The sequence below is a fragment of the Sylvia atricapilla genome, chromosome 4 (genome assembly GCF_009819655.1).
Source record: "Sylvia atricapilla isolate bSylAtr1 chromosome 4, bSylAtr1.pri, whole genome shotgun sequence".
NCBI classification, from domain to species: Eukaryota; Metazoa; Chordata; class Aves; order Passeriformes; family Sylviidae; genus Sylvia; species Sylvia atricapilla.
In genome coordinates, this window is record NC_089143.1 from 31,250,321 (window position 1) to 31,266,034 (window position 15,714).

The 15,714-nt window shown below is 45.5% G+C and overlaps 1 protein-coding gene across 1 annotated transcript in view; it reads right to left on the minus strand.

Moving 5' to 3' along the window:
• Positions 1 to 15,714, minus strand: part of LOC136360819 (solute carrier family 4 member 11-like) — a 67,362-nt gene that overhangs the window by 6,185 nt on the left and 45,463 nt on the right. The window contains exons 13-18 of the mRNA XM_066318439.1: positions 13,512 to 13,737; positions 12,684 to 12,790; positions 11,410 to 11,578; positions 7,180 to 7,353; positions 2,017 to 2,212; positions 308 to 477 (exon numbers count right to left, since the gene is read on the minus strand). Of these exons, the coding sequence (XP_066174536.1) occupies positions 308 to 477; positions 2,017 to 2,212; positions 7,180 to 7,353; positions 11,410 to 11,578; positions 12,684 to 12,790; positions 13,512 to 13,737 (1,042 nt within the window). The remainder of the gene's footprint in view (positions 1 to 307; positions 478 to 2,016; positions 2,213 to 7,179; positions 7,354 to 11,409; positions 11,579 to 12,683; positions 12,791 to 13,511; positions 13,738 to 15,714) is intronic.

The window sequence follows — 15,714 nt, forward strand, 5'->3', positions numbered from 1 at the left end:
GGTCTCCCTGGGCAGCTGTTCCAGTGCTCTGCCACCCTCAACATAAATAGGTTCTTCCTCATGCTGAGGTGGAACTTCTTGTTGTTTTTTTGTGGCAATTAGTGCTTGTTCTGTTGTTGGGCACTACTGGAAAGAGTCTGGCACCATCCTGGAAATATTTATATGGATTGATGAGATCCCATTTCCCTCTTCTCCAGGCTAAACAAGCCCAGCTCCCAGTTTCTCCCCTCCTCAGACTTCCAGTAATCCAAGCCTGAAGACACACAAAGCATGGCAGACAGGGAAAAAAGACAGCCAAGCTTCCTACCTGATGGGGATCATCCCAATCATGATGAGGGGGAAGATCATCTTCATGTAAGGCAGGGGTGACATTCCAAACCCACAGAGGATGAGGAGCTGCAGGACCTGCAGGCCTGTGAAATAGTGGATCTTCCTCTGGGGAACTCTGCGGATGTAATGGGTCGGAGGATAAGCAGTCTGGGAAGAGAAGAGCCACACATTAGACATGCCTGGACACGTGTTAGAACACACCTGGACTTGTGATAGCAGAATGAGGGTTTGGGACATCAGGGTTTGAGGGAAGTCAACCATTTGTACAAGCACTGCGTCAAGATCAGGGTCCTTAAAAGGCTCAGCAGCTGAACATGGGATTTGTAGGGTTAATTCCAGTGCCTGAAACCACACCATTGGCAGCAAGACCCAGAGGATGACTGGGCACTGGGAACCTGGAGAGAAGACAGGACACCCTCCAGGGCCAGGATTGCCTCTGGGAACATTTGGAGTGCAATGTAACATCTTGAGAAGTGCAGTAATGAGATTCCCTGAGGAGGATTGGGATTGTCAGGGCTCCACAGCCAGAGGTGCTTGCGGGGATGTGCAGGGGGAAGGAGAGCAGATGCATCCAGGTGTTGTTCCTGTCCATGGTTCCTCCACCTGACACCCAACTCCTCATTATTTTAGAGCCTTCCAAGGCTGCAGACTTGTCCCTGCTGCTCCCATCTCTTGGCTGAACCCCATTAGGGGAAGACCATGAGATGAGGGAAGTGTGGGAAGAGGCTGTGCTCAGACTGCAGGGATTTTCTCAGCTCTTATAAGCCACCCATTTTTGAGAAATGAGGGGGGAAAAATGACATTAATAGGCTAAATATGGTGGTTTCTTTTGACAGTTCCTTGCTCATGTCTGAGCACAGGCTTTGACTCACTGTCTATACATCAATGAAGAGGATGAGCAACTGTCTGCTGGCAGCAGCACAGCCTCAGTGGCTTTCAGACTGTGCCACGACCCATTAAAAGGTTTCCACAAAAGGGAGTTTTCCATATTTGAGAATGCTTTTTAATTTTCTACGCCAAAGCCTGGAAAATTCCACACATAATTCCTACTGAAACCAGAAGTAATAAGTCACATAGATCAGTAGCTGTTCAATCCTCATTCAAAAATTGACATGACAAATGTAATCTTTACCTGAATTTCAGAGTTTTAACCTCTAGGATGTAATATTGGAGATCAAGACAGATTAGCAGGGATGCAGAGCCAAATGTTGGGCTTATTAGGCCCTTGACCCTTGCTATATTAGAGAAGGTGAGCTGGAGATTGCTCCAGGTACCACCTACACTGCCAAACAACACCTTTTTAGCACCTGTAACAGAGACAGATTTAAAAAACATCTTCCAGGTTTGTTCTCAGCCCACATCACAGAGGTTTCAATAACACAAATAATTTCATTTTGAGTTTAAAATCCCATCTTGAGGTATTTCACACAAAATGAAACTGTAAAACAGCACAAAAAAAATTACCTGCCTGAAGCTTTGTTGGAGAAATCAAAGACCATAATTTCCTGATGCTGTGCTTTTTGTATTTTATATTATTACTTTTTAAAATGCATGTACTCTGCAGATAACACGACAGCACAGAGGGGTTTAGAACTCCCCAAAAAAACTCCCACAAAAAAATCCCACACTGAGAGAGCAACTGTTTGAAAAGTTATGTGCTTGGGCTGCAAACACAACTGCAGGTACCTGCTCCTTGAGCAGCAGAGCCACCCTTTCAAAGAGCTGGTTCCCATCGATGGAGGTCAGGGCGATGTAGAGGAAGAGGCCAAAAAGGACAGGCTTTGGGATCCACTGCAGAGGGAAGGGCAGGAGCAGCAGCGACAGCCCTACCAAGAAATGTGCCACCAGACTTGTCAGCCGGGTCTCCTTCACACTCACGATCCTGGAAGCAGGAAAAAGAGGGGGTTAGGAGCTGGGATAACATCCCAAGATTCGTAAGTGTTTATCCTGCTCCGTGGAGGAGCAGGAAAAGGGAACGTGCCACCAGGGGAAAGGGAAACTCATCCCCACCGCAATGAAATCAGCACTTCTGGCCCCGTGCTGACATTGAGGAGGCAGAGCCTGGCTGGAGCCAGGCCAGGCACTTAATCCACAGCTCAAACAGAGCAGCTGGAAAAGTGCCAAATTTCCCTTCTGTAAAGCTCTACAGATCCTATCCTGAACTAAACTGCCCTCGAAACTGATTCTGCTTAGCACAATGCAGGAAAAAAAACAAAAACAAACCAGCCAAGAATCCTCTTTCTCGACAGTAATCCTTCCCTTGCTTTACCCTGGACTGGCTTCTGTCCCAAAGAAAACTCATTGGCTTCTCCAGGAACTACGGAACGTCTTGGGGAAAAAAACAAAACAACAAACAAAAAAACAAACAGAAAGTCAGCATTCTCCTGATAGCGAGTCAGCATTTTTGATGGATACGAGGATCTCCCTGTTTACATGGAAGGGAATGCTGAGAGCACCACACAGGGATTCAATCCTGCTGTGGGCAATTGCCTATTACCATGCAAAACATGTCATTAATTAATGCAAAATTTCCAGAGCTGACAGGCCACAAATTGAGCTTTTTTGAGGGGAAGACTGACAGGAAAGCAGGCAGCGGCTTCAGTAACCTACTTGAGGGAAGCCTGCTGGGTTTTCTTTGCACTTCAGCTAAACGTGTGAGCATCTCCTCCCAGTGTGAAAAAAATCACCAGAAACAATGGGAGGAAAGAAAACCCACATCTGTCAAGACTACTTACAAAGAGAGAAAAAGAGGATTCCTAACTTTTTCTTTTTTTTTTTTTTTTTTTTTTTTTTTTTTTTTTTTTTTTTTTTTTTAAAGATAAATCCATCAATTCAATGGATAAACCAGTGAATCAATCTCCCTGTTATGAAGGAAAATTTTTGTCCATAGGCTGTTTTGGTATCATTTAGTGACCTCATTCCTTGGATGAGACCCCTCAAATTGTGAATTAACCCTGTACACAAACTTCTTTGAGGATTAACACCAAAGATCTATCAAAACACACTTCCCTCCTTTGCACATGCACTGCTGGGACTTCATAATCCCTTCTGTCCTAAAGATAGAACTATTGCAATATTAAGTTGGAGAGTTTTGCTTAGAAGTAAGGTCAGGTTGAACTTCAAATCTGTTTATACCTTCAAGGAACAAAATGAAGCTGAGGGGATGAAGAAGCATTGCACACCTGTATTTGGAGAGGGAGGGAAAGGGTGACAGCCCAAAGCTTGCTCTGAGGATTTGGACAACAAGGTGGAATTAACACCAGCAGTCATGAGACCTAGGGAACTGCAGGTACCACAAAGAGCACACCAAGTCCTGAAAACACTGGAATTCTTCTGTGAGTAGTGGGGCAGGATCATCCAGGATTACCAGGCCAGGATGCACAGAGGTGTTAAACTTTAAGTAACCTTCCAATAGGTTTAAACCACAGCTTTTCTTCTTCCAAACAGAGATTTTGTTGGATCCTCTTGCAAGTCTCCTATGCCCAAGGGGTCCCTGCCATTGCCTAGAGAAGCTGAGGGAGAGTTTCACTAGTGCCAGCTCTGGTGGAACTGGGACATCACCTAAATAGACAGAGTTTGGCATCATTCCCACTGCCTCCAGGTCTGGATCACCACAGAAGTCCTGGAGATGAACAGAGCCAAGCAGCTTAAAGTGCAACTGGAAGTGCTGTGCCAGAGTAATTCCAGAGTCTGGCTGCTCCAGAGCTGCCAGAACCACGATGAACCTCCGTGGTGGCACAGAGAAGCAGGTATTTAGGGATGCACTGATTTAACTCATCCAGGTACGGCAAGAGTTCCTCCAGCATCAGGTTAGCCCCAGAGGAAGAATTTCTGCTGTTTCAGACAGAGATCTCCCCTCCTGCTGGGGAGGTTCCTGCCCTGCAAGCACACACAAGTCTGCAAGGGAAGTCATGCAAATGGAAGAGGTCAGAACAAATGAGCCACAAACCCACATTTCAGTCAGATGCAAGGCCGAAAGTACAAGCTCAGAGTGGCAGCCCTTTGGTAAGAGATTTCTGAAGTTCATGGAATTTTCTACAGCCATCTCTTAGGGATGCAGCAGTCACAGCACTGTGCTTGATCACAGACAAGATGTACTGCAATTGCTGCCAGCTCCTGCTAATGCCACATAATAGTTTGGAATATTTTATCAGAACACAGCTAAAATTGCTCATAATTCACCAAACATGGTCTTTTTAAAACTGATGTTCCCAGCTTTAGATTAGTCTTCTGCTAACTCTAGCACCTCACTTCCAGAGTAAGAATATCCCAGTCACATTAAGTCAAAAGAGGAATCCTTGATTTCCATGTGTTCAGAATCTGGTTTGGCCCTTGAGGAAACAGCTCCAGAAAGTCTGTGCTGTGATGGAAATAAAGTAATTAATGGAGATTAAAGAGCATAATCCAGGCTCATTTCCCCAAAATCCTCTAAATATGGCTAGCATGGGATTAGCCACTGCTGAACTTCTCCAAGTAAGCAACAAGAGCCTGTTTGCAGATTGCCACAGGAAACCTAAATCGTTTCTCTACAGGGGAGAAGAAAATTTTGCTTTCACTGTGACAGATCTTTATCCTTGTTTATATCATCATCCTGTGGGAGCTTTGATTTGAGTGCAGGGGAAGGAGCCTGCCAAGGGAGACAGAGCTGATTTTCTAATCGAGCTTCATTTCGTTTTCAGCAGAGCTGGGTAAAATGGAAGAGAGGAGAGGGAGAGGGAGAGGGAGAGGGAGAGGGAGAGGGAGAGGGAGAGGGAGAGGGAGAGGGAGAGGGAGAGGGAGAGGGAGAGGGAGAGGGAGAGGGAGAGGGAGAGGGAGAGGGAGAGGGAGAGGGAGAGGGAGAGGGAGAGGGAGAGGAGAGGGAGAGGAGAGGAGAGGAGAGGAGAGGAGAGGAGAGGAGAGGAGAGGAGAGGAGAGGAGAGGAGAGGAGAGGAGAGGAGGAGAGGAGAGGAGAGGAGAGGAGAGGAGAGGAGAGGAGAGGAGAGGAGAGGAGAGGAGAGGAGAGGAGAGGAGAGGAGAGGAGAGGAGAGGAGAGGAGAGGAGAGGAGAGGAGAGGAGAGGAGAGGAGAGGAGAGGAGAGGAGAGGAGAGGAGAGGAGAGGAGAGGAGAGGAGAGGAGAGGAGAGGAGAGGAGAGGAGAGGAGAGGAGAGGAGAGGAGAGGAGAGGAGAGGAGAGGAGAGGAGAGGAGAGAAAAAAGATGACTGCATTGCTTGGAGCCTCTTGTTCTAGCCCCAGTGCTTTGCAGAAAACAAAAAGTTTTGGTCTCAAAGGGAGTTCAAAGCACTAGGAAATCCTCATTCTGATTTCACTCCCGATGTCCAGTTCCCAGCACCAATTCTCCTCCAGCAGAGCAGAGCTGTGCCATGAAGGAACACACTCAGGGAGATGAGGGCAGCCCTCAGTCCTTCCAGGATAATCATTGGAGCTGTATTTCGGTCAGGCCAAAAAGGCCTCTCTAGTACTGTTTTTTTTTCCGGGGTGGGGGGTGGGGGGGGGGGGGGGGGGAGGAGGGGAGAGCTGGATGATGGAGGAGAGGACAAGTGCAGAAATTAGTCCTTAGTTCAGGCAGGGGAATTGCCTTTGGTAAGGCAAAGCCAGAATACAGAACCATGACAGTGGAAAAACAGGAAAAAGAGGCACTTGGATATTAAAAGTGACAACAGGAGACACAGGAGAGGTTTGGTACATGGGTTTCAAAGTGTGAGTTCTGCATCTCTCAAAGAAACAGAGAGTGGAGGTATCCCAGAGCACATCAAGGACATAAGGAGCAAGGGCATGGATTAAAACCCTACAGAACTCAAATTTCAAAGTTGATTTTTTCTTTAAATAGGGTTTAGCATTTAATCAAGAGAGATACAGTGGAAACAACCGATAGCAACATATCCCAATACAAACCCAAGAGACTGCTCTCCCAGGAAAAGATCTGTAGAAGAGTTACAGGGAGCAGCAGAACTCAGCAATTTCCAGATATGGAAGGTGAAATCTGTCCATCCCTAACCCAAAAAATCAGCTGTGCCTGGCTGGGCTGGGCCATTTGGCACCAAAACAAGCATGAAGGCAAGACTGAGATTAAGAGACCCACTCTATCCCCTAAAGTCAATGATCACTTAGCCTCACTTTTGATAAGTGGCAACTGAGAAAATGGAAACCAAGGCAGGATAATTAAAACTAATGGTATGTGAGTGGAAATTACCACTTCTGTGGTAAAAGCACTCAACTGTAATAGACTGAGATCAAACGGGCCAGATATGCTCCAGAGCAGAGATTGTTCCATGAGAAAAAGGTTTTTAATTTGTTTTTAACAGGTCTGTGATAAGAATGTGTTGCTCAACTCAGAGCAGCAGAAGAGTTGGTCATAAATAGAAACCCATGACCCAGCCATGGCTTCACACTTGTTTTTGTTTAAAACTCAGAGAATTTAAGCATCTCTTTCCCAAAATGTGGTGGGAGATGTTATGGGAGCTCTGAAATAATGGTGCATTTTTCCTCCCATTTGTAATAACCACCAGACAGGTTTCAGGCAATGAATCAGCTTTGGATTCTTTCTGGGGAAAGTATCTGGGGACATCCAGCCAAATCATCTCCTCAGCTTCCCACAAGGCTAAAACTGAAAATGGCCTTGGCTGACTTTTCCAAAGGAGAATTTGCAATGGGGTGGGTGGGATCCATGTGGGATGCTGCCACTGGCCCAGAGCATGAATTTGAGTGCTTGAGGTAAGGGGATGAAGCCAAATAAGGCCCATTGAGTGCATCTTCCCGTCACCTTCATATCTGGCATAGAACAGCCAACACTCCACCCACCATTCCCAAAGGACTGGGAAGCCACAAACGAATCCAAAGAGGTCTACTTACGTCTCATAGATGTGTCCACTCTCCACCCTCTCCTCCACATAGGCCAGGGCACGGACGTGCATGGGGGAATGCGGGAATGCCGCATGGATCCAGGGCAGCCCGAACACCGACAGCCCCGTGTTGATCAGCGCCACGAGCAGCAGGTCCCAGTGATAGGCTGTGCCCTTCACCAGCCTGGAACGAGGCGTTGGGGGACACAGGTTAACCCGTGGCCAGAGTGTTATAAGCCATGTGTAAATGTATCAATCTCTGAGCCTTTGCAAGATTGGCTTGAAATAATTTTAGTGAGACTGCTCCGTGGGTTTACACTCCACACTCTCTGCGTGTGTCCAGCCTTGCAGAAAAGTGGTTATAATAATTAGCGAGACTGTTCTTCGAGGATGTTTCGTAAATCAAAAGGTCTAATAATGAGAAAACAGCAAAGTAACAACATGTTGCAGAAAACAAATAATGAACTGAGCACAGGTGCTTGAGAAAACCTCAGACCCTTGTTACCACATGTCAGAAAGCTCTTTGGTGTTCTTTCTTAAGTATTAAATGTTTTAGGAGGGATAACTTCGCTAACAGTCAATAGAGAGAAATACAGGGTTTGAAGAACACTAACAAGATCCAAGAGATGCTTCTTTCTTGGCCCTGAGCCAATACTTGTCAGAAGGCTATGGAAGAATCTAGGTAAACTTCCTATTATGTCTCAAGGTATACTGAAACTCTTTCCCTGTTTGAAAACACCTGCTGGGAGTGTGGGGATTGCATTACTACACTGCTCTTCAGAGGTGTTTTGTAAAGCAAAAGGTTTAAAAAGTGAAAAATAACAAATGTTACAGAAAACAAAAGAAAAGCCACACACAGGTGTCTGTGAAAACCTCTGACACCCTGCTAGAAACACTCCAAAAAGCCTCTTTACTCTCTTTGTGCTCCTTCCTAAATATATAATGTTTTAGGAGGGACAATTTGGCTTGCTGCTGATAGGGAAAGGTACAGGATTTGAAGAAATGTGCCAAGGTCAAACAGGCTCTTCTCTCTTGGTACTAAGCCAATCACTGTCAGAAGGGTATGGAAAGTTCTAGAAAGTTTAGAAAGGTTCTAAAATATCTAAAGGTAAACTGAAACTCTTTTCTTATACAGAGATGCCTACTTGGGGGTGAGGGATGCTTTACTACAGTCCAGGACAGCAGTTACACTTGGTGCAAACCCTACAAGTGCTCTCTCTCTCTCACACACACAGAGACTTCACACCTCTGGATTTACCGCATGCATGGTACAGCACTACATGTCAACACTAAAGGTAGTGAAATGTGATGGTTTGCTCCCAGAGCTGCTGTCATCTGGGAAGAACAACTCTGAGCAGAAAGGCAGCCCACTAAAGTAACAGCCCATGAAAATTTCATCAGCATTTTGCTCCTACATTTATTGCAGAGTCTACACAAAATCCACGCGTGTGTTTGCTCGCAGAGTCCACAAAGAGAGTGGATAAAATCCTGAGCATTTGCTGTCAAAGTACTGACACTGAAGTTTCTTGTTTGTAACCCTGATCTCCCTCCTTCCCCACGAGCAGAACACGTGCTCAGTATGCTGCAGTAATCCCCTAATTATGTAATTGCTACTGCATGATAAGAAAATGGGACAGGAATTCATTAAACTTCAGTTCCTCCTTGGTAGTCACAGAATCATGGAATGGATCACAGAATTGTTTGGGCTGGAAGGAATCTTAAGGATCATCCAGTTCTATGCTCCTGCCATGGGCAGGGACACCTTTCACTATCCCAGGTTCCTCCAAACCCCATCCTACCTGTCCTTGGACACTTCCAGGGATAGGATAGCCACAGCTTCTCTGGGTAACAATTCCAAAATGTTGGTAGCCAATCGAGGAGATTTGCTCTGAAGTTCATGAAATGCTGCAGAGCATTTAATTTTTTAGGGATGGGGAATCTGACAGCCTTCACTGAGGAATCTCAGCACACCCACTTTGCCAGGACTGTGCAGAAGGCAGCACCAAGTCTGAACTCACATCTACTTTAACCTTGCCATTCTTTGCAAGGTCTGCCCCTTTCCTGAATATCCCCATCTTGTATCAACTGCTGAGATATTGTGAGTAAAGTTTAGAAAAAGGCTGCGGAAGGATTCGGCTCTCAGACTTTAAACCCTCACAGAAAGGTCTAAGGCTTTATCTCTGCCCCTGGAGCACCTGACATCCTCACACAACGTGAGAGATCAGCTGAATTCTCTCTCTGGGCATCACCGGCTGGAAAGGGAGCACCATTTAAATGAGTCAGTGCCACCCAAATAAGCTCCACTGAACACCTCAACACACACTTGGAGCCACCCAAGATACTCTCCTGGACAGAGGCACATGGAGCTGGTTGAATTGACCCAGCACACGAAGATCAAAGCCATTGTTTGGGCAGCAGAAATCTAGGGTGGGGCTCAGTTTTGGGACAATAGCCTGGTCCCACAGGGAGCGTCCCCTTCCACCGACTGAGGAGGCCGTGGGGTGAGTGGGTCAGGTAGGTGCCTACCCTGCAATGCCTCTGGAAGGTGCTGGCAGGAAGGGTGGGATTGCAAAGGCGTTTCCTGCGTTGGCTCACGCTTTGGAAACAGAGCTCCTGCTCACGTGCTGCTTTTTCTGAGCAAAGGCACCTTCAGCACCCTCAGGGTCACTGTCCTCCCCATTCTTTTCAGAAGGCTTTAAGGACATCAGCCTGTTGGAATGAACCCAGAGGAGGCCACCGAGATTATTCAGAGGGATGGAGTACTTCTGCTGTGAGGAAAGGCTAAGAGAATTGGGATTGTTCAGCCTGGAGAAGAAAAAGCTTTGGGGTGACCTAATTGCAGCCTTCCAGGACCTGAAGGGAGTTACAAGAATGATGGAGAGAGACTTTACAAGGGCCTGGAGTGACAGGACAAGGGGGAATGGACTCAAACGGACAAAGGGTAGGTTTAGATGAGATATTAGAAAATAATTATTCACTGTGAAGGTGATGAGGCCCTGGCACAGGCTGCCCAGAGGAGCTGTGGCTGCCCCTGGACCCCTGTAAGTGTCCAAGGCCAGGCTGGATGGAGCTTGGAGCAACCTGGGATAGTGCAAGGTGTCTGTGATGGCACCACAAACAGACATGATGTCAAGTCCTAGTTTTTACATCCCTGCCCTGTTTTACCATCTTTAAAAATCCCTGCCCTAACACCTCATCAGCATCATTTTGGCCTTGGACCCAGGAACTCTGAAAAACTCCAAAGAACATTTTACATTCCTTAAAGACATTCTAGTAGAAAATACCAAAAGTTTAGATGAAATTCGTATTAGCCAATAGATGACCCACTTACATACAGATTTATGCAACACTTAAAGGGATATAATAGAGATAAGAGCTGGTCAAAGGAAACTAAATTAGTGTAGCTGAATTTAAGCTTGTCTCCTCACTCCTAATACTGTGTCACTCCAGTGACAACATGGAGAATGCTAATGGATATTATGCAAGGAGAGAACCCTCCCACGCATCACATTAGCAAAAAGTCCTCAGAGACGTGGTAGTTTCCCTGGAAAAAAGTCATACACATTCATTCTTGACATCAGATCTGATTGCAGTTGGCACAAAAACATCAGAGGGAATATTTTAATAGTGCAACATCTCAAATTTGCACATAAGTGAGACCTATCAGACACTGGACATATTGTTTTATTGCACTTCCACCTCTTTTTCAGTTGGAATTTACCAGCTCCAAACACTCCTGATGCTCAGCTGCAGCACGCTGTGCTACAACATTTATGTAGGTCATTGACTTCTCATTTTCAGCAAATTCTCTGTACTGCAAGAGCAGTGCAAGTGTCCACATGTGTCAGACACTCCCTAAATATCTTGAGGTGCATCCAAAGACCTCAAACCATACAAAATATCCACTTCACACTCACTACTCCACCTCTTGGCTCCCAAAACTTCATGAAAAATGCTTTGAGAGTTTTAGGAGACCAACAATGGTGTTGAGCAGAGAGTAAAGAAGAAATAGGTTTGAGCTGGTTGAGGATTTGTGGTTTTGGCTCACTGCCACAACACTGGGCTTTGGGGATGGTGAGGAGTTAAGCAGCACAGTTACCTCCACCTGTGACAACATGAATTCTCAGAAACACACCCTGAATACATTTTCTGATGCTCAGACAAGCTTTGGGCAAGCAGTGGTGGTGACAGACCCAGCAATACCCCTCCACAGAGGGAAAAGCAGCACCAAAGGCGTTACCTGTTCTCCGGGGCGTTGGTGAGGGACGCAACAATGTTCTGCTCGATGAAGAAGAGCATGGAGAGGAGAAATCCCAGTCCCATGGCGCTCATCACCGACCCAATGGACAGGGACTGCACAGGGGCCAGCACAAACAAGCTGTCAGAGGCGTTGTAGTTGAATTTGGACACTGCAAAGAGGAGGAGATGGATGTTAGGAGGCACCCTCTTGTCCAACCATCAAAGTTTTACCCATACCACAAAGTACTGGGGAGCAAGCAGGAAAGCAGGCATGATGCTCGGGCATGTGGGAGCCTGGAGGCCATGGAAGATGGGTCCATCTGGTTGGTTTGGTTTATTTTTCTCCTCCATCCGCTTAGGATTTGGCTGCCATCCTGATGGGACAGACCACTGCTAGTCCTAGCGAGGCATTACGGATATTGGAGCAAAACAAAAGAGGGAAATTTGTTTTCCATAGATGCAAGGTGTTTTCAGATGAGGAAGCCTTATTTCTAACCAGCACCATAATGCTCAGCTCATCAACCCACAGAGGCATTAGAATACTTCCTCATCCCCTACAAGCTGTGCAAGGCATTTTAGTATAAAATGTAAATCAAAAACTCTGCTGCCATTGGAAGCATTCCATGGCTAGGGATAAATCACACATGGCCACGCATCATTTTGCAATCCAACTGGATGGAATGGCCATCACAGTAAAAAAAAAAGCCATTTCTTTTTTGTTTCCATACATTTCCTCACATCACCCGCTCACGTCACTGCAGGACAATGCAATTCCTGTCCCCATTATCACTTCCTGATATGGAAAAGTTGATCTATCTGGCCAATGAATGGTGTCTCATTTTTAGATTTCCTTGTGTAACTTAGAGCTGCCCAGATGCTCTGCACCATTTCACCTAAATTAGGAAAACAAACTGGAGACAAAGAGGACAAACTGGGATGACCAACTCCATGTTGATATGACTGGCAACAACCCTTCCTGCCTGCTGATTATTCTGCCCTCTGTTCTTTGCCAAAAATTGTTCATCTCCCTTACTGTCACACATACCTCAAACTCCTTGAAAAGACACATCTGGATAACTTTTCTTGCCCCAGCCTCATTTAATCAGGGTTTTGGATTATATAAATCTAACAAGGAAATCTGAGCTCTTGATGGGAGGTACACGCAGGATTTGTGAAATTATATAGAAGGACTTCATTTTTTAGCAAAACTTTTCTAGGATTTCACTTCTCTCTTTCATAAACCCCAGTATTCCAGAGATGAAAACCAGAACTTACTTTCAATTTCCTTGAAGATATAGGAACCCACAACAGAGAAGGTCAGGACTGAAATGGGTAAGGCACAGTCGGACAGAATTTCACGTACCCTTGCGTGCAAATATGGGCTGCAAAAGAAACAAAAAATTCCCATTAACACCCCACTGTCAGCACAATCACTCAATCCAGACAACATTTAATGCTTTAGAAGTGAAAATTCAGTCCCATCTTGCAATTCTGAAGAGATACTTTGAGTGATGAATTGGTCTTTCACTCAGCTCTAAATCTTCTGGAACCTACAGCCTTTGAAGGCTGATGAATGCAGAAGCAAAACACAAAGAAACAAGAAAATAAGATGCAAGCTAGAAAAAAAAAGGCCTTCAAGCACCAGTTTGTGTCTTATTTCCACTTTACTTTAATTGCTTCCCGCATTTCAAATGAAGAGTTTTAAGAGCAATAGGAGCAAATCCCAAATTACAGCTGGTGTTTGACTCCAAGGAGCACACTGAAAGTACATTCCCAGTAGACCTTCCTGCACCATCAGGAATTTTTGCCCGGCAAAATGGTTCAGTGCCTGTTTGGATGGAGGTACAGGGACTCCAACGTAAATTTGGAACCCAAAGCTTTTTTTGAGGCCATTTGTGAGGCCAAAACGAAGACAGACTGGCATCGTCCACTGAGCGACCATTTTGCTCTGCTGGGAATATTTTACAGGTGGCCCTGCCAAGTTCATCTCTGCCTTTGGCTTCCACCTGATTTTCCTGGGTTGCAAAATTAAGACCTAATCTGTTAATGACTCCCTCAGAGAGAACCTGAAATAATCAGCAGCCTGAGCTCTAAACAACTCACCTTTTCTTGAACTGGTAGAGCGTGTGGCCGAGCCAAAGGGTTCCCAACATCAACATGAGGCTGAGGACGGCGGTCTCACGCCCGTAGTGCGCATCGTGAGTGCAAGTCTGGTTCTCGCTCACTGAGGAGTTCATCAAGAAGGTGGTGTTGATGCCAAGGCCTGGGATAGCATCAGCTTGTGATTTTCCACCTCCTGTGTGGTCGTGGTGGTAATATTTCTTAAAAACTGCACAAACAATCAACAGTCAAGCGTTAGGAGAGGAGTGTGACAATCAAAGCAAGTAAAATAAAGCAGGTTTTCTTGCTTGATGATGAAGTATTAACGTTATGCTTCACCAGCTCTGCCTCTTGAGCCTACAGAAAGAAATCAGAGCTGTTGCTCTTATTTGTGAAGCTGAAGCCAGCACTTCACAAATTGATTTTTTCACTTATTTTAACAGGTAATAGTTAAATTAATCTATAAAGCAACATTGTAAAGACTTCGAGTGCTAATTATGTGGTTTTGTACCCAACACTGGAAGCACTCCTCCTAAATATACATATAAATATTTCTATCTAGACACCTACTTTCAGCAGCCTGGCAAACAAATTCCATCCGGATTCTCTGGAAACACTAAGAGCAGCCAGGCTGCACAGATCCTTAAGTGGATTACACACTGTACATTAATTACTTTTCTTCCAAGGCTAGTCCAGATTTCAGAGATAAGTGTGGATGACACGCAAAACCTGGCAGAACATTTAAATTTACAATGCAAATTAGAGTTACAGGGCACCTGAAATAAACCTGCACAAGCAAAACACCCAGTAAAGCCCTTGGAACTTTCCATAAATGTTTTAGATCAGCTCAAAGGCATTTATATAAGGAATGGACAGCTGTAAAGGCCCTCTTGCTCATGAGCATTTACTGTGTTCCCATTTGTATGTCACTGGCTGGCTCCAAGTGTATAAATATGGTTTTGGGATCATTTAACCTCTTTGGGGAAGAAGAGCCTGAAGGAGCAAGTACAACTAGAAGATGGGAATTGGGCTTTGCAGCCTCAGCGTTCCCACAGTATCTGCTCAAATGGCAACATGCAGCATCCACACTTCCTTGTACCCATGAGAAATACAGGGGCATGGAAACCACCCCGCCAGAGCTTTGCAGTCCCACAACCTTTCTTCATTTTAGTCAAAATAACCCTTTAAACTCTGCATAGAGAACTTCAGGGCAAGACCATGAGAACATGGCAAAAATGCAACTACCTGAAGCTTAGGCTAAAGTGCATCTCCTAACATTTCCCTCACCCTCAAATAATAATCCAAGTTCTGAAAGCCCCAAAACATTTCAGCTTTTCTATATGCAGCAGCCACAGTGAAAGCAGAGAAGACAAACTAATTCTGAATATCTGAAAAGAAACTTTGAACGTTCTTGCGCAGCACAACTGGTATTTGCAACCACCTTGAGTCTGGCTGAAAATTCCCCGAGTTCAACCACGAAGCCATTTGAAATGCAGTAATGATTTTTCTTGTACCATCTTCAGAAGGATTTAAAAGGAGTCTGGGCATTCCACAAGTGGATGAGGTCAGCGTGATACACAGGCCACAACAGACAAAGGCTATCACATCCAGTACATCTGTACATAAATTTAAACATCACAGAAGGTTTACAGTTCAAAATTTAACCTCTCAAACTGCTGCAAGAGCAGCCAGGAGTGAGGAGATCATCTTAAAGCTCCAGAGAGGTTCCTCCAGTGAGGAGCAAGCCCATCCCGACCCCGGTCAGTGCAGTGTTCTCCCCATCGCGTGTGAGAGAAGGGGCTCTGCTCTCCTTTATTTCCTCCCTCTGTGGTCCAGCTGCCTCAGCCCCAGCAGGACACACACACACCTGCTCTGCAAACAGGTGTAAAACTGGGGCCCAGGGCACTGCCATGACCCACAACCTGGCACAGAATGGGTTGTTAGAAGATTTGCACTTTCCGGCTCTGAACGCCAAAGGATGCTTTTGTCCTGACAAAAATGATTCTGGCAGCATTTTCTGGGAGTTCACAGCTGGCCAGGGAGAAAAGTCTGCTCACCCTAAGTGCTACTGAGTCCTAAAGACACATTTGAGCATCAGAGAAACCAGCAGAAACAACCCAGGAACTACAGAGAATGTATTTGCATTCCTCTGGATTAAGATTTGGACCGGAATGAGTAACAAACAAGCAAGTTTGTTTTGGGTCTT